The sequence below is a fragment of the Dermacentor andersoni genome, chromosome 6 (assembly GCF_023375885.2).
Source record: "Dermacentor andersoni chromosome 6, qqDerAnde1_hic_scaffold, whole genome shotgun sequence".
NCBI lineage: Eukaryota > Metazoa > Arthropoda > Arachnida > Ixodida > Ixodidae > Dermacentor > Dermacentor andersoni.
Genome location: NC_092819.1, coordinates 54,930,283 through 54,949,363, shown reverse-complemented (window position 1 = coordinate 54,949,363; position 19,081 = coordinate 54,930,283). Strand labels below are relative to the sequence as shown.

General features: G+C 46.3%; 1 protein-coding gene across 2 annotated transcripts in view; it reads right to left on the bottom strand.

Moving 5' to 3' along the window:
• lin-28 (protein lin-28 homolog) overlaps positions 1-17,991 on the bottom strand; it is a 211,795-nt gene extending 193,804 nt beyond the window's left edge. Inside the window, exon 1 of one of the 2 annotated variants that reach the window (XM_050171686.3) lies at positions 17,557-17,991. In XM_050171686.3, the coding sequence (XP_050027643.2) occupies positions 17,557-17,578 (22 nt within the window). In that variant the 5' untranslated portion in view covers positions 17,579-17,991. Of the gene's footprint in view, positions 1-1,438; positions 1,812-17,556 lie in introns of those variants that run through there. The other variant, XM_050171685.3, reaches the window with a different exon arrangement.
• Between the last annotated feature and the right edge of the window lie 1,090 nt (positions 17,992-19,081).

Below are 19,081 nucleotides of genomic sequence, written 5' to 3'. Positions count from 1 at the left end.
CAGAAGTCTAATAAGAAGCATGCACGACCAACTTGCCCAAAACGTAACGCTTTCGGACGCGTCCGTGCCTGCACGCCTACGCGTTTTTGCATCATGAATCCTCACCAATCAGCTCAGCTTTCTGTCGTTCTAGGATTTCTACTCACGGGAGGGAGCTCGACAACAAATAAAATCAATATGCCGACGTTTCACACCGACTACATCAAGTCTTCGCACCTATAGATGCGCGCAAACCTCCGACACGTAATTTGCACGCGACAACGACTGTACAGCTTTTTTTCTTTTTTTTTTTTTACGACACCACTGTCGTGAGAACGTGCGACGGATGCGAGCTGATTGTCGATTGACTAGTATTGCACTTCGATGTCGAGCCGATTGTCGATTGACTAGTATTACACTTAGATCTCGGCCCTTTGTTGACATTCTTACGCCGCAGTGGACTATTAGAAAGATTATAATGATCCCGTTCCATCCCTTCTCATTTTTTTTTCACGCTTTTATTTTTGTCACCGCTCTTATCTCCGTCTTTATTTCCCCTTTCCCTTCCCCTAGTGCAGGCTAGAAAACCGGTGGTTATAACTCTGGTCAACCTCTCTGCCTTTCTCTCATTTGCATCTCTCTCTCGATCTCGGCCCTCGATTCAGCGCGAAAAGAGACTTGCGAGTGAACAATCGGCACGCGATAGTCAGCTGCTGCCGAAATCCACGCGTCAAAACGCGCACTGTCAATGTAATGCAACAAAATTCCGCACTGTGACGAGGCGCACTGTGAAGCTATAGCAACAAGTGAGCGAGCGTCCGCGCGCCCAGCCACCGCTTCAATATTGGCGCCGAGTCCACGGAGACGCGACGAAGCGCGCAATACGAACAGGGACACGGTTTAGCGTAGCATCAGTTCGGCTCGCCTGGTTTGCGTACGCGTTCCGAAAGATGTCGCGCTGAGTGTTACGCGAAAGAAAGACGACAGCTGACAACGAATTGAGACGCGTCACGAAGAGACACGGCGCGGGAAGGATCTGCCGGTGCCTTCGAGAAACGCACATGGCGCCGAGCGTCTTCCATACTGCACAAGATCGACAACTGTGAGGCGCGTCGCGGTCCTGTCAACAGCCTAATCTGGAACAGGAATGGAATGCGCGAGCGAGCTGGAAGTAAATAGGGGCAATTTTTTTTCTATATGACACGTAAGTATACAACTCGCCCCGCGTGACAGCTGATTTTGTCACCTCGTTTAAAGAAAGTCTCATTTTGTGTCCCGTTTCTTTCGTGATGCCGTATCGGAGCATGCCGACAATAAACCTTCAATCGAATGATAGCGTCCGTGTCGACCCTACTTAATGCTTGTATCCGTATTTCTTGCTCTGTAAAACATGAACCTATTCTGGGCTTTGCAAAAAAGAGAGAAAAAGAAACTTGAAGCGCATCCGTCGTGTACGTACTGATGATGACGCTTCGGCGGTGTGCCGTGAGGACCTCCCAGCAAGCCGCCGCGGCTGCAGAAGGCGGCGGGGGCGGCGACGGCAGAGGAGCCAGGCGCAGGGACACGAGACTCGGACCGACGGCGTGACACGACGCGGCCAGGGCAGCGGTCATCGTGGCGGTGGACGCGGCGGTGGCCACTGGGTGGTGCTCGGGTCGGCGGCGCGCGGAGAACTGACCGGCCGCTCCCTCCGGCAGCCGACCCGCGGCTCGCTCGCCCGACGCCACCCCCACCCCTCTCGCCGACGCGTGGCGGAGCCGTCGGGGGAGGGCGCCATCTTGTCGCCGGAAGAGCGATGACCGGATGTGACGTTCCATTGCCCTCCTCTTTCCTCTCGTTTCCAGCGGGTGCTGACCACGGGTCGGAGCGTGGTGCTGGCGACTGCTGGTGGACAGCGGGGAAACTAGGCTGCGCGTTACGGGAACCGCGGCGACAACCGAGGGGGCGCAACGTGACCGATGCCCGAGAAGTTTGGGGAAGCATTGAAAACGAGAGGGTTTGTCGACGGTCCAATGGAAAAAGCGAACCTCGTACCCTGTTTAGACTTCCGGTAGAACTTTCTTCTTTTCATTCCGCGTGATGTAGACTCCTCTGAGTATTCTACAGCCGTAGAGAACTCTTGAGGTAACGTCTGTATTCAGTGTCGGCTAAATCGGTTTCGATGCGGTTGTATTCAAGAGCCGGGATCAAGAACTTGAATTCATTCAAAATATAGACGGCACAAAGAACTGATTGCTCATTCGGTCGTGCGGCGATCCACTCCTCCCTGGGCAGGAAGCAAAGGACTGATTGCGCAGTGGGAGATCTCGAGTCGTGCGGTGTAACGGCAAGTAGGATTTCTAGGTAATTTGGTTGTTTGGTTCTTTGTCGTCCGCTTAAACGCAGGAAGAGCTCTGCTAAGATCGTGTCAAACGTCATCTGTTCGTTGATAGTGGCGCCAGGGTGAACTGCAAGCAATCAATTGGGTACACAGATCTGGATGTCACATTAGATGCAACATATTTTTGTTTTCTACACCTGTGTTTCTGTTTTGCCAGCAATGCCTGCCTTCCAAGCCGTTCTGTGCTGTTACAGAGCTTTAGAGTTATATAAATTCTAGGAGACCTCTAAGTCGTTACGAGGACCGTATTCTCCTGCGAGTAAAATTCCTGTATGATCCGTTGTTCACTTACGTGCGCTATTTTATGTTCCGTATTGCTCAGTGCATACACGCCTAACATCTGTAAGAAAAGCGAAGATTTATGCCAAGGAAGCTCAGGATGTTGAAACTTCAGCTATTCTCTCTCGCATATGCGATTCCCTAAAAGGTGTGAGTGAGACAGCTTTACGAAAAATCTACAGTTGCTTTTAAATGAAGCCAATGAGTTGTCTGTAGACAGCGAGCGGACTTACATCCCTTGAATTTTTGGTGACTGTTGTCTATATACTTTCTAATAAAAAAAAAAAAAAAAAACAGGCCCACTCGGAAGTCTGCGAATAGATCATAGGAAACGCTCTCGTCACAATTCTTTTTGCCTGTGGACAGCTCGCGAACCTTTGCGTGGACAAAAGAAGGTCTACTTAACGAAGTAAATCACCCGCGAACCAAAGGAAAACCTCTAGGCGATCAATATGCTCTTCAAATGTATCAGCATGTCTTTCGGAAAGTTTCACAGCGTTTTCTTTATACGCTAATCCGAAGGCGCATCCGGTTGCATCTTGCACATACTCAAATGTGAGAGATGATAACAGTATTCGTAACTATATGCACCAGAAAAGCGAAATATGTGCTATGCGAGCTTAAGTAGACGATCGCACTCCACTCGGCGCTGTGCCTTAGCGGCTATGGCGTTCTCGTACCTTGCACAAGGTAGCAGGTTCGATTCTGATCCGTGGCAGCCACATTCTGAGGGAGGAGGGATGCAGAAAAAACGCCCGCGTACTGAAACTACAGCGCCCGTCAGAGAACCGGAGAAGGTCGAAGTTATCCCCCAAGCCCCACACCAAGGCGTCCCCCGTAGATCAAAACAAGTGTTGTGCCTCAATAAAACCTTATCAACTGTTATGATTATTCAGAACCAAACTCTTAAAGCACACGCTCGCGAAAATTTCGCCATCGTAAAAGAACTTTAAGTAAGCCCCCGTAAGCTGAGTACCCGTACGTTTGAGGATCAGCAAGAGAGAGAGAGAGAGAGGAATACAGAGAAATGCAGAGATGTTAACCAGGAGCCGAATTCACGAAGCCTTTTTGTTGGTAAGAGTGGTTTGTCATTGGCCAATCGTAAATTGCTTTGCATTTGTTCTTACGAAACGTTCTAGCCGTAGTCATGCCTTACGAACTTCGTAGTGAAATACGGGAACCAGATGAGATTATCCGGTTTACTACCCAGAACTAGAGGCGGGCAAGGGGAGAACATAAAATGGAAAGGAAGGAAGAGTACATCGACAAACGGAGCACATTGCCTGCAGCGCAGGAAATCAGTTTAGTGGAAGGCTGAAAAAGATTGGTAGGCCATACAATAGTCCACGTGCAAGAAAATGCCATCACCATACGTCGCAGCAAAGATTAAAATAAATGGATGCGGTGTTTATCACCTTTGCAGCGAGAAAAGACAACAGTTATACAGTTAAGAAGGCAAGGACAGCTGACTACGGTAGAAAGAGAAATGAATGTCGACGTAAAAAGAGGCACCAAGGCAGTTATGTAGAGGATTTTAGCAGCAAGAAATTCAGTAAATAATGAGTGATTGACTGATGTAAAAAGAAAATCACTGAAAATTAGCGGCTTAAAGCATTCAAGGTTGGTGCACTATGGTGCGAACAACCAAAGAGCGAACGCAAAGCTTGCCCTTCACCTGGAATTTCGAAGCCGAAACCAGCGATCCACAAGAAATGCAACGTTCAGAACATGCGTAAAAACAATGCCTGTTGTTTTTGTTCTTCTCCTTTATTATTATTATTATTATTATTATTATTATTATTATTATTATTATTATTATTATTATTATTATTATTATCTTTTTTTGCATCTTGATGGATTATGCGAACGCTCCAGTTTCCTTGCAGCTAAAATTCGAATTTTCACATGGGAGATGTAAAAACCTGGAGCGTCTGCATGTTCCATCAAGCTGCAAAAAAAAATAATAATGAAGGAGAAGATGAAAGAACAGCATTGTTTTTAAGCATATTCTGAGCGTTGCATGCCTACGGGCTATCGCTGAAATACTTTCATCCGATGAAAGTTATGAATTCGCGAAGACGAAATTGTGAAATCTGTTGCACTGCTAATTGGTACAATCTAGCCTGGCCTTTCCCACGCACTTCATCTGAAAACCTGCGAATATTTTCAGGTAAAAAAAAACAATAAGTTAAATTTTCTGAGTATAACTTGTGGATTTTCACGGGGCACTTCCGCTTAAACGCCGCGTAAATTTTAAATCGAACGTGACCCTGAACGTTGCGCCCTTAAAACCGCATTAAGCGCGACTTTATACTGAGGTCTTAAATGTTAACTCAAGTTTTGTTCTAGCTGCGAATCACGCACACAAGGCCTAGTAGATTCGGCCGTGCTTGATTGATTGGTTGATTTCCTTGGATTTTCTTGCAAATTCTGGCAACTACTTTTGTGGGTTGCTGGCTCCGCACAAGCAATAAATCTGTCAAGAAATATTGATTAAAGGTTAATATTATGAGAAGATATTGTAGCAGCATCGACGCCACGATATGAAAGCATTCAGACTATAAAGCAGTTCTCGGGAGAAAAAGAACTTGCACGGAAAGTAAAATACTAAAAAAAAAGAAGCAGCATCAAAATGGCACGTTCTGCCCCTGCTACAATTAGAGATCGTCAGCAAGCAGCAACATAGTAGTTCAAGAGTGAGTGAGAGAAAGAAAAAGGAACTGACAAGTACGAGGCAGGAAATACGTAGGTCATCGCCTCACGCATCTTCAACCCAGAAAGATACGCGTGCGCTAATGTCTTTGGTAAAATCACGTACACGTTCTGCTGTGCACGTGATCTCTCTCTCTCTCTATCCTTTTGCTTTTCCAGCCTTTCTTCAGATCCCTCAATTCCTTTTCTTTCGTACAGGGTAGCCAACCGGACACCCGCCTGGTTAACCTAAGCTTCCCTGTTCTTCCTTGTTCCTTCTCTCTCTATTTCTCCCTCAGAACTGCATTGTTTCTGCCTCAGCCTACAGTAATATGGTGATCCTTTGCCATGCATTTGCTGCGTTTTGCCGGACGGAAATGATGACCCTACACGTCAAAACTCTTTATTAAACACCACTTCGCATTACGTTTGGAGCGGGTGTAGTTCGGTGTGCCAGCACCGTTGCCTTGTAGTTGCCGCGATTGATCACGAGATGGAGCTAGTCGCCAAAGAAACGCCTCCTTTTGCGCCACCGAGAAGGAATACGGAGTCTTCAATTATTTAACGCCGCTTTGTCTATGTCAAGCCAGCCTATAACTTGTGCTGTGTAATAAACTGGTAATGCTGTGATTCCGTAAGTAGTTATTTGGAAGCAAACTACATTCAAACTGAACATCAATTCATCATTCGATTGTACACGTCTTCTTCCCATTCATTAAACAATAGCATCTGCCTGAGCATGAGGACGAGGCATTTACGACGCAGTTAAACGTACAAAAAAAGGTATTATTCACGCCTCCGCTGTCTCTTCTTTTACTGTTCACACCAAATTAGTAAGAACTGGCGATGTTTTCTTTTTTTTTCTTTTTCGAATAAAAGATAGAAATGCAGTACGTGCCAGAGAACGAGAGAGGCCTAGTGGGGGAGAGAGACATTCTTTTATGAACGTTGGTGATGTTTGCTGGCCATGCGCCTAGACATGTTATTCAGATGACGACGGTGACACGAAAGCAGGCAACATGCACAAGCCCGACGGGAACAAACGACTAGAGTGTGTGGTTCGAGGTCAATGTCCCGGTAGATGACCGAAAGCCCCCTTCGCTGACTTCAAGAGACTCCCAGCATTGCCCCTAGGTCCAGCAATACGCTGCGATTCGAAGGAGCTGTCGCGGCAAGTTAAAGCAGGTTTCGGTAAAAGCAGAGGAACTTCGTCAAAAGCGCCGCCATGCAAGCGAATAAAGTATGTACACGACTCAAGTCGCCGAACAGACGGCACACGCATTGCAACTGTGGCGAACGCGTGATTTGCAGTTTGAACGAGAGAGAGAGAGAGAGAAGTCATAAGGGAAAGGCAGGGAGGTTAACCAGGCTGAGCCCGGTAGGCTACCCTGCAGCGGGGAAGCGGGAAAGGGGATTGAGAGAGGAGAAGGAAGGAAGAAGGTCACAGTCTCCACTGTTACGCCCACAATACAGCACTACTGAGTCACTCACAGGCGGTCATACAGGCTGGTTAATTTCAAGTTTGAACGAAAGGTATTGTTCCGCGTAGGCGAAGTTTTAAGCGAATGCGATGGAAACTGGTGCACGACATCCCCTGCCTTAAATGCGCAAAACACTCAGCGCGTGGAAGTCCTTCACGTTCATAATGTATGGTCACATCAGTATATGTAGGCTGCTGATCGGCTTGCGCCACTAAGCCCGCTGCACGATGTTTACAAACTTGGTCTCAAGCACAGCAGGTATACCGAAGATCAAATTTAACTTGCTGCGGTGTACGCATACCAAAATGTATAATTATATTTGCACAGAATCCCGTCCGTACTGCTTAAAGCGGGAAGGTCCGTGCAGTGAGCCATATGTCGAACACAAACACACCGTGAATCGTCAAAGTACCAGTCATATTGTAATACTAATACAAATGACTGCACGAACAGATGCACACTATATATATATATATATATATATATATATATATATATATATATATATATATATATATATATATATATATATATATATATATATATATATATATCGTAGCATTCATCATGGCCAATCATCCATCGCCGGCTCTGAAGCAACTGACGCTCCTATTACTGCACCAGACGTATCATGACCGCATACATATGTATATATACCGATGGTTCGACCCGACCTACCAGCTCAACTGCTGCATTCGTCGTTCCAGCTAAGCAGGTTACAGTTAGATACAAATTGTCACACATGACTACATCTACGTCGGCAGAACTTACAGCTCTCCACGCCGCTATGACATACGTCACAGAAGAGCCGACAGAGAAATGGGTCGTATTTTATGACTCTAAGGCAGCTTTTCACAGCGTCAAGTCTGCATTACATCACAGAACTTACGAGTAGATGATGTATGACATCAGGGAAGTGCACCACTATGCTCTGGAAAGAGGGCACAACATTATCGTTCAATGGATTCCTGCTCACTGTGGCATTGTCGGGAAGAAGCTTGCTGATAAGGCTGACCGGTCTGCCCACGAAGACACCCAGACGCATCCAACACCTTTGGCGAGGTCGGACGCTGCCAGGGAACTTCGCCTATTTGCACGAAATAAATCACAAGATCTCTAGCGTTCAAGTGCCTTCCAATGGCCGATTCCATAAACTGGATCCCACGCTACGGCTACGACTGCCATCTAGCCTTTCCCCCGGCGAAACAACCTTGCTGTGCCGCTTGTGGTTGGGAGTGGCGTTCCCGAACGCCTACTGCAATCGTATGGGAATGGTCGAGAGCCAGGTGTGCGACTCCTGTGGGTGCGAGGAAACCATCGAGCTCCTATTGTTTACCTGCCCTCGCTACGATGTACAACGCCTCTCTCTGCGGGCAACTTTAAACCGACTGGACTCAAGATCGTTCTCCGAGTCAAAGATACTCGGACCGTGGCCACACCCGTCACTGGCGCGAAAAGCGATTCGTGCACTAGTACAATAATTGAAGTGCACCGGCTTAAGAGACCGTTTATAGCGTCCCTGCGCATCCTCCCACACGCATTCAGTGCTTACTCTCTCCCTTTTTCCTTCTTTCTATTCCCCTTTCCCCCACCCCCAGTGTAGGGTAGCAAACCGGGTGCTCGTCAACTAAAAATCAAATCTACGAAGTAAGTATTTCACGGCGGGCTAATTAATATGCTTGTGCGGTTTCCCGAAAACGAGTTTATGCATGTGTTCTACAGGTTCAAGCACGTAACACGCACGCCTACACATTGAATCCCCCCAAACATCCCAGACACGAAATACACAGGAACAATAACTGCGAAAATATTTTCGTTTGAGACACAATTAGTTTGGTGCTCTCCTTTCACTGTTATTCGTATTGAATTGTATGCATCCCGCTTCTTTTATTTGTGTATATTACGTTTTGCTGTGCTTTTACACGTTTTCATTATATTTCCACACAAGGCCCTAAGACACGGATAGCTGATGATTATGGTTTCTTTTTTTCGAGAGACCGAATGCAGGCTATTTGGCGAACACCATTTGGTCTGCTTTTCTAAACGGGCACATGGCTGCTTAATATTTGTTAAAACACGAGTCTGTCAACGAGAGGCAATCGGCTTGACAATGTTGAGTACGATTTCATGAAGAAATAATTTTGGAAGCGTTAAAAAGTAGTACGTAACAACTATTTACAACGGGAAACAAAAGTAAAGGATATTTTCTTTTTAGATTTCCCATGAGTTTAAGTAACGTGTTTGCAAATGAATACTTGAACTGTGAGCGAGTGATTTATTCTGACGATATTGGAAACGTTGGCGACTTCCCCACAAGCAGTAGAATACCCAATGAGTTAAGGGTCAAACCATGAGGTAATATAAAAAAAATAAAAGAACGAGCGAACAAAAAAGCACTTTTCGTAAACATGCTTAACAACAACAAGCCAATATAGAAAAGAAAACAGCATACAAATGAATCTACAACCCAAGCACAATGCTACGACATAACCATAACACACATGAACGTACAAAAGTGTTAACACAGACATACAATTATTGTCGCCTTCAGTGAAGCATGTTGTGAACGCTTTCCGAGGTGATCGCTGTAATGACGCGTAAACCCAGGAATCAAGCAACTTTTCCATGCTGAAGTGACGATTATCAATGGTCATCAACGTTGCCTTCAAAGCACAACTTTGCTGATCGAACCTGAGACCGGCTTAACAGAACGTGTTCTACATTCTCCCATGAATGGCCGCACGTGCAAGAAAGCATAGCTCAACGAAGTATACAGGTACGATAGGAAAAGCTACCTGTATATGAGCACTTCTAAGTCGATACCATGAATGAGAGGGTCTGTATCAGGCAGCAGCAGCGATAGGAAACTGTGGATGGGGGAATACTCCATATATGACAAGGTTCATAGAATTAGCGTCAAAACGATAAAGCCGTGTCATAGACTCGCATAATTGCTTTGTTCTAACGTTAGCGTCAGCCCTCGTGAATTGACTTAGTGTTACAGGAGCTATATGACATCCTTCGCTACAGCTATTGTTGAACTGTTCGACAGTGGAAGTAACAAGATCGACGCCTAATCCCGCAGCCGACGCTCCGACAATGGAAACTTCTTTTCGTCAATGTTAGCTAGTCGCTATTTAACATTTCACGCAGTCAGCGAACGTGCACACACGAAACCCGTATTAGACACCGCCTGTTATGCATTGTACGTCTCGCTGTATGTAGTGCATCGTAGTGACGTAACCAAACAGCCGAACAGGCGACAAATTCATAACGATTCTCTTTCGTTGGTGCTTGTTACCAGTGACCGACCACAATTGGTAATTATATGCCGAACATCACGGTTGACCTGTAGCTGTTCCTACGAAAAGTACTAAATTGAGAGTTCTCTTTATTTTTTAGTTCGGATCAGGGGCCCTTATTCACAAAACGTTATTACGCTAGAAACGTTCGTAAGAACCAATTTCAGCCAATCCTGACGCTGACCGCATTGTAAACGAAGGCGACTGGTCAATGTCAAAGAGAACTTGCGCAGCAAAAATCTTTTTGGATTTGGCACCAGGTGCACATAGATGTGAAGCAGCAACGATAACGTACGCCCTATGAATTCACTGCCGCTTTGCTATTCCATGTGCGTCTGCCAAAAAGCCACAACGCTGCTTGTTCAGCGCTCAGGGTGTAATAATATTCGTTTCTATAATAAAGGTATTCCGTTATTGCACCTAAGAAGGCAAATTCTTGTATACATATTAGCACCGGAAAGGCGAACGTGACGCATTGCTATCTGGCATCAAAGTTTCTACTCGAAAGCAAACAGAAAGAAAAAGAACTTTCTGGGATTTATTTGTTTCATTAAAGAAACACACAAAATCAGGGTAGTTCGTTACAATCTGGGCTCACAGAAAATGTTTTTACGCTGGAACATTTCGTAATAGCTGATGCCGACCAGTCGCGATGTTGCTTATGTATTATCAGCGAAAGCGGCCAGCCAATAATGCAGTTCTAAAGAACAAAAGTATATCAACTAGGCCCCTGGGCCCACATTCACGAAAATACCTTACACTGGAATTGTTCATTAGAGCGAATTCCAGCCAGTCCTGATGGTAAAAGCTTTGTGAATTCCTCTCAGGAGCCGATACAGTGTACGGTTATCTATGTGGCTTTGCGTGCATTGTCAGCATGACTATCGTAAGTACTATGACTGGTCATAGTGGACAGATGAAGCAGGCGACTACTTTTCGAAAGTCAGTGCATTCATTTTCTTTTCTCGAAAATACCATGAGGCGAGAACTTCGTTAACTGCTGGTAACCTCTTAAAATGCGTTTACATCTAAATGCAACATTCGAGGCCCCACAACTGCGGCAGGATAGAATGGTAACCATGAAAGAGACCGTTTGACTCAGACGTCTGCATCTAGGAACAATTGCTTAAACAATGAATATATTAAACAAGTGTACCGGGAGGAGGAGGACGCTCTTTGTTTTCGTGCGTACGAAAGTAGCCTTGACCAAGACTCTGCCTTGACTAAGCAAAATATTATAAAATTTAAGCAGAACATAAGTTCTGTTGAAATATGCCATGTGGAAAAAGTTTTATAAGAAAGAACTCTTTTAATGACCTGAAAGTTGCTGATCGGCAAGGAGAAAAATAAGTTGAATTCTCAGCAACTCGTACGAATTTTCTTTGTAGTGTTGGGTTACTTACAGTTGGATACTACAGCTTTATCTTTCGAGAAAGTAGTCCCATCGCTGAAAATACGTTTTCTTCACGAAGAACGTTATCCTTTCGCACTTGAAGTGCACATTTATTGCAGTTAGAATTCTAAACCTGCAGAAAACAAGTTGACATAGCACCAGTGGCACGGTGAGCAACATTTATACTTTAAAAAGCGTCAAACGAAATGTTTCACAAGGTTGCTCACAAAAATATTATCTTCGAGAAATAATCGTTTGAAGTAGGGTCCTAAGATAAGAGCAGGTTTGACCGTCTGTACTTAGCGGGCACATCTACTCCTGCCGTGTTAGTGAGCCGTGGCAAAGTCGAGACTTTTGTACGCTATGTCATACAGGGTAGTGTGCACCCCTCTATAACATGCGTACTATTGAAAATGCGGCACCAGAAGAGTTTTGTTTTAAGAGTTCGCAAAGGCGCAAGCGTAACGAAAAAGCAAAAGCACTGAATTCACAAGAGTCCGCGCATTGGGCATCTCCTATATGTTCCTGGCCAAAATGAACCAGAACCATCCTCGGCCACTTGAATAACACTGCCTTAATAATATGTGCGATATGTTTCATTCGTCGAGTCCACACTCATCTGCAGTGATTATGCTGGTAGCATTATGCGTTACATTGCGTCTGCTCGTCTCGCTATTTCTTGGGATATTGTAAGCCAATAAAATAGAGTCCATATACAGCGCCAGAGGTAAGAGCTCTAAAGAGAAAAAAAATGTGTTCAGTTTTCCCTTATTATACTCTCTAACGATATTATATGCATATCAGTGCCGTGATCTAACGAGTCTGATCTACAGGGGTCATGGTGCATAAAACGTTCGGCAGTTTAAAGTGACGTCATACTACCGTTACTTGTGTATAACAACGCATAAATGTATGTGTGGTCACCCTATCAAATTGCTATACAGTTTACAAGGACCGCTGTGGTATAATGTGCTTACTCGGTGAGCATTGTGTGTGTACAGCTTGCCATTTCTGACATTTGACACGAACAACACGAGACAGCCTGTGCATCAACAGGGACACTGGCTTTGATCCTTTTCAATATTCTACCATAAACGACAACAAAAAAAAGTGCTCTAACTTGAAGTCTTATGCATGCAGCTCCAATATCAATGACTTGTCCATCTTGTTACCAATGGTTGTTCAGAACATAGATAACACTTCGTTTGATACAACTGCATCATCAGAAACTGCGAAAAATTCGAGTGAAGTTTATTTATAATGTGATGAGTGGACGCTATCTACGAAGAACAAGCAACACAGCAGCTATTCTGTTACACCTATTTATATATGTGTTCAGGCCAACAAGAAGTTGAAGCCTAGCGTTGTGTCCTTTGCGCTTCTCGCTGTCGTCCGACGTCATTTTTTCTGTGCTAGTTAATAACGTCTCTAGTTTGGAATAAGGCCATTAGGAACACTTTTTAAATATTTTTTTTAACGAATTACATGAGAGATTGTCACATTGTCAACGTACATGAAGATGTTGCGTGCACGTTCGCGTGCTACTTAACCAACCAGCAGGTTTTCCATGTTCAAAAGATAGAGCTTCGCAATAAGAACTTTTTTGTAAGAGGTATTGTGTCGCTAATCCTTTCTTGAGACTCGGGAGGCTACACATGCTTTAAACCAGCCACATCTTCTTCGCTGTGTTAGACAGTTTAGAGTGACGTCATACCACCGTTACTTGTGTATAACAAGGATCTATAACGCATAATACAACGTACAACGAAACAGGAAGGCCTTGCGGCTGAAAGGTACACAGGGCGTCTGTTTTGATCTGTGGGCTACCGCGTTAGAATATGCCTTCAAGAAAATACGCTCCTTGAGACGTATTTCTCGAAGGTATGATAGCTCGTGACGACGATACCACTAAGTACTGGATCCCACAAATAACACACTAAAAAAATGTCCCGTGGAAGCAACTGCCCCAGCTGTGGCTATATTTAAATTAACTCAAGTCACAAGTAGATGTGCCAGCGTGGGTGCGGCTTCTCGCCTCCTCCTCAAGAGAGATAAGAAAACATGTCGCTGGAGAGCAGACAAAACAAGAAAATGTCCGTCTTTTTGCTTCTTCAAACTTAAAAGAGCGTACCGGTCCACGACAACGCAAAGTATAGCTCTCTCTCATCGAGCGATGCTCACTGCAATAAACGCTCGTCATGCGTGTATGAGTAGTCAAGTCTCTTTTTACGACGCATCAGAAATGACGTAGGTAGATTAATCACTTTGATATACTTCTGTTTAGAGTTCATGTCTTCGGCTACCCCATTGGCGTTACCACATCCCGAATTTCTTTTCTAACGGGCACGCGCTAAAACAGATGTAGCGTGGCTCCGCGATTTGTAATTTTACAGAAATCCCGCTGTTTGCCCTCATGCTAATAATTGTTCTTTCTCATTTCTGTGCACACTTTGCACGAAATTGTGCCCTATTTGTGGACTCAATGTCTGTTTGGATATTGGAACATTGGAGACACATCCCACTCTGAAGCGCGACGTGGTATTTACGTTCGTAAGCACACATTGCATTTAAAGACCTTAGTTGTGTGTTGCAATGAACACATAACTAAGGCCTTCAAATTGGACACTCAGTCATCTAACTGCACATCTTATGCCCGTTTCACAGATTTATCATCATTTCTTTTTCTTTCTTGAAAACGTTTCGCAAACGTATGTTTCTCTGGCTTAGTAAAACATGTATGAGTGGTTGCAGACACATAATGTGCTATGAAAACTCCTCTTCATTTATCCCTGACTATCTGCGCTGTTCAATATGTCAACGTTTCAACCAACCAGCCCTTCAGAATAGCGGTATTACTTATGCACATCGCAACCGCAATTTTACATTTATTTCGCAGCACAAGATTTGTTCTTCTGTGCAGGCTGTAACGTACTAAGCAGGTGTGCGTATAAGTATGAAAATAACGTCATGCAAAATTGTCTTAAGTATGAGGTAAACAAAAATGATCGCCCGAGAGGTTGACCAAGAGACAGCACAAGTTCTTCTGAGCCAAGCCTTTTTTTTTAAGAATTGCAAGAAGTTTTTTGGGCACATATAGTTATATATAGTTATATATACACGCCTTTGTGCTGTGTCACTTCACCTACACGGTGGCCATGCACAACTGGCTCAGAGCCGAGCGGGAAAAGCTTAATGCCCTCATTAGAAAATTCTTCAAGAGAGCCCTCGGGCTGCCCGCCAGAACGCATACAGAGGACCTCCTCCGGCTCGGCATACACAACACCATGGAGGAGATGGCCGAGGCTCAGGAACGGGCCCAGCTAACTCGGCTGTCCACCACGCCAGCCGGCAGGCGTATCCTCGAGGAGATCGGACTCGCAACAACCAAGAACTTGGCTGAAGACACCCAAATCCCCAGAGAAATTGGGGAGAAGATCGTGGTCGCCCCTTTGCCCCGCAACGTTCATCCCGTTCACAACGCAGGTCGTCGCAAGGCAAGAGCATTTAATATACTAAAGCAAATAAACAAAGACAAAATCGCAGCAAGCTTCGTGGACGCAGCTGCATACCGAGACGGCAAGGCTTTTGCGGTTTCCGTCATTGACACGCTGGGCAAAGTCATCAACTGTGCTTCTGTCCGGACGACGAACCCAGAGGTGGCCGAGCAAGTGGCCATTGCACTCGCCATGCAAGACGGTCGGAGAGACAGGGTGTATAGCGATTCGAAAGCCGCCATCAGGGCATTCCAGAAAGGCTGGGTAGCCCGGCAGGTAGTTCAAATTCTGAAAGGCGCCAAACAGGGCAACACCTCCATGCACTCGATCCTTTGGTTCCCTGCACACGTCGGGGCGATTGAGGGGGTTCCTCTGAACCTCAACGAGTCTGCCCACGAGGCTGCGCGTGGCTTTACCGACCGCGCTGCCCTCGGATCGGGCGACTCTCTCCCCGGACACAGAGACGCTCCTCTCACACACAACGAAATCACGAAATTCTTTTACTTAGAGAGAAGGGTTTTCCCCCCGCCTCACTCCAAGCTAAGCAGGCCGCAGGCGGTCACACTAAGACTTCTGCAATCGAACTCGTACCCAAATCCGGCGTCCCTTAATAGCATATATCCAGAGATTTATCCAAATTGTTCTTGCGTGGCCTGTGGTGAGGTAGCTACGTTGCCTCATATGCTCTGGGAGTGCGGGTCGCTGGGCCCGAAGTTCACCAAGGAAGAGTGGGACGCGCTCCTGCGAAGTCCTGTCTTTGAGGATCAAATCCTGGCCGTCCAGCGCGCCCGCGATCGGGCCGGCAGACTAGATCTGTCAGTCCCGTCGTGGGATTAGCCGGGTGCCCGTTTTATCGCGCTTTGCTGGACCAAATAAAAGTTTATTCACTCACTCACTCACATATAGTTATGAGTAGCATAATTACGGAAATCATTCGAAATCAAGTTATATACTGTAGCTCGCATCACTCTATTTGATCGCTTCATGATAACTGAAATACAAAACGAGCTCTCAAAAAGAAAGAAAGAAAAAAGAAAGAAAGCACTCGTATTTCACGATGTATGCCTAATGGCATTTTGCACATTAATCGTGTACTAATAAACATACCGCAGGTCTTTCACGAATTTAGCTACGCACATTTTACTTTAATCGTTCAACATCAACAGTATCAAAATCTGATAATCGACGTGATCTCCAAAGCCTCCAGAATGCAAACGCTACAACCCGCAAGGGTACTCTACCTCATGACATCAATGCAAAAGGAGGAGCACACAAGAGTTGCACGGACCTGTTCTGGCTCGCTCCCATGAAAGCCAGAGAACAACGCTAAATAAGCTTCGTCATTTAAACATCGAAACATTTGCAGTGCCATTATTATACCGCTACATGTAATTATCTTTCATGAAGCATAAATTATGTTCGATTTGGTGTTTTGCTATAATAAATTCAAATTTGCTAGTGCCATCGAAATCAACCTACAGCTATTGCATTCAGTGCATGATAGCCGAAGGCTACGGATAATTCATAAACAGGAATAGCACTATGCAACTACTTACGCACGTATATTAACTGCAAATCGTTCCGTTTGTTTTTTCATGTATATATGAGAACCAAGGTAATTTTATGGCATTCGATAAACATCGACCACGAACTCTGCATCTTTATTATGTGGTATAGGCTTTCGCTATCTCCAAATAATAATAATAGTAAAGCCTAATTGGTAATTTATGGCAAAAGTAGTAGTAGTTAAAAAACAATGCTGGAGCTACTACTGTCACTGCCTGCACCTGAAACACTTCGTTTGAGCACCAGTTTCTAAATTGAAGCTGGGGTTGCAGCCGTAAATTCTGGGCATTTTAACGTCCACCACGCTTATGATTTATACGTTTAAATATTGTTAAGAGAAAAACGTAAGGTCATTAGCTACAAGTACTGCAGGGTACTGAAATATAATAGGCCTTGTAGGAAATATAAATGAAATTGAGATACCTGCACAAGTCTTTCATTTCTCGATTCCATCGATTTGTGGTTGTTTTGTATTTGGCGCTCTTTCTTGTAACAGATCCAGCACAGCTAGGTGTGTTTGACGTAATAGCACATCACGCACATATACGCGCAAGACGTCAAGGTCACATTGCCGTTATTCTCGAATGACATGCTTCGTACACGTAGCGATGCATCACAGAGTGCAATCCTTCGACGCTGTGTCACGACAGCGCTTTGGGATTGCGCAATTTATTTGGAATCGCACAAACGCTAAAAGCGTCGCGCACAAATTGTCAAGCTGTGAATTCTCGAAGGAAACGAGGCGACGTACCGGCGCGATCGCAAGCTCCTCGGGAAAGATAAAAAAAAAAAAGAAAAAAGAAAGAAAGAAAACAAAGGTGCCCAGTCACGTGGCTGGCGCGAGGCGTGAGACAATCGGCGGCAGCGCTTCCCGGGCTAGCGTTCCGTTTCTCCGGAAGGCCTCCCCGATAGGCGAGGAAAACGGCCGTTCGAAACGACGCGCGTTCAGGGACTCCAAATCCTTTCTCTCCCCCGTTCGCGGCGTCCTTACCTCCTTTGTCCTGCTGACTCATGGCTGTGCCGTCCTGTGCGGGCCTTCGGTGGCCGAACCCGCAATCGCCGTTGGTATTCCGCGGTTCGGCCGGACGCTCGCTCGTTCGCCTCGCTGTCTACAGGTCTTGCGCCTCTCTGACTTCGGAGGCCGACGCGCACGCTTCCTCTCCTTTCCTTGCTTTCTTTATTCCTTCCTTCATTTTTTCTCTCCCTCTTTTTCTTTCTTTCTTTCTTTTTTACCTCGCCGGCGCCTGACCCGGCGGGCCCGCGGCGCGCGAGCGAGCGAGAGGCTGACGCGTGGCCGCGCACGCGGCGCGTTCTCGTCCTCCCCCTCGCGCTCCCCGCCTCAATTTCGTTCCCCCCACCGCACCGCGCCGCTCCCGCTTCCATTTTTTTCATTGGCTACCGGCGCCCGCGCGGCGCCAGCCATTGGCCGAGATGGCCGCCGGCGCCATAACGCTATTGGTAGCACGTTAACGGCACGTGCGGCACGCGCCCTTCGCGCGCTGCGCCGCGTCGTCGCGCGCGCGCAACGTTTGAAAGAAAGAGAAAGCGAGGGAGGACGAAGCGGCGGCCGGCGTCGGAGACGCTTCTCCATTTTGTTTGTTTGTTTATTTATTTGCGCCGACTGCGGCGTTAGTGGAGGATGGCGAGGCAGGCGCGCTTCGGGTCGTCTCCGCTTTGCAGCCGCAAGGCGTCGTGGTCGTCGTCGTCATGGCGGTAGTTTGCGGGCGAGCGAGCGAGCGGCGCGGGCGGTCTCTCCTCGCGTAACGGCGACGGCGACGCGATGAAAAAGCGCCCGCTAGCCTCCTCCGGGGAAGGAAGCCGCCATATTTGAAGGCGTGGAACCGATCGGTGCGTCGCTTCTCTCACTCACTCTTCTGTTTCTCTCTTTCTCGCGCTTTATTCCTGGCTGCGCTCCCTGCCGCCATCCGTCTCGCCACATCCACTCTCTCGCCTTCGGATAGACGCCGAGGTGCGCATTGTTCGGCGTGCACTTGCTGGCGGCGACGACGTCGACTTGGAGGGGTATCGCGTGCTCTTTGTTGTTGGCGGCCCCGTGAGCGCCATTGTGCCGATAAACGGGACCGATCGTGTGGGAACGCCCCAGAGATCGTTAGAGGAAAGATTAAAGGCCCCGGTTTAACGCCTATAGCTCTCTCAGTGTGGTGCCCGTCGGTTGTCTTTTTCCTGGAGATTGCGATTTTCTCCACGGTGAGACGATATGATTGGTTATTTTTCGGATGTTAAGCGTTCGAAATATTTGGTTCATAAAGGTGGCAGGAAACGCGGACATTAGGGCTACTTATGTGAGCGAGAGAGGGTAGGTGACGGGGAAACGGCGATATACCGAAAGACATAAATTTATTTGTGTTAACATTTTTCTATTGATTTACAGCTCAGTACGGGGTATACATGGTGGGTTACCTTCTAACACCGACGCTCATCCCGACTTCATTCTTCTTTTGTTTTGAAGGGCATTTGCTTCATACGAGAGTTCACCGACATTGTTCGGTAGCTGT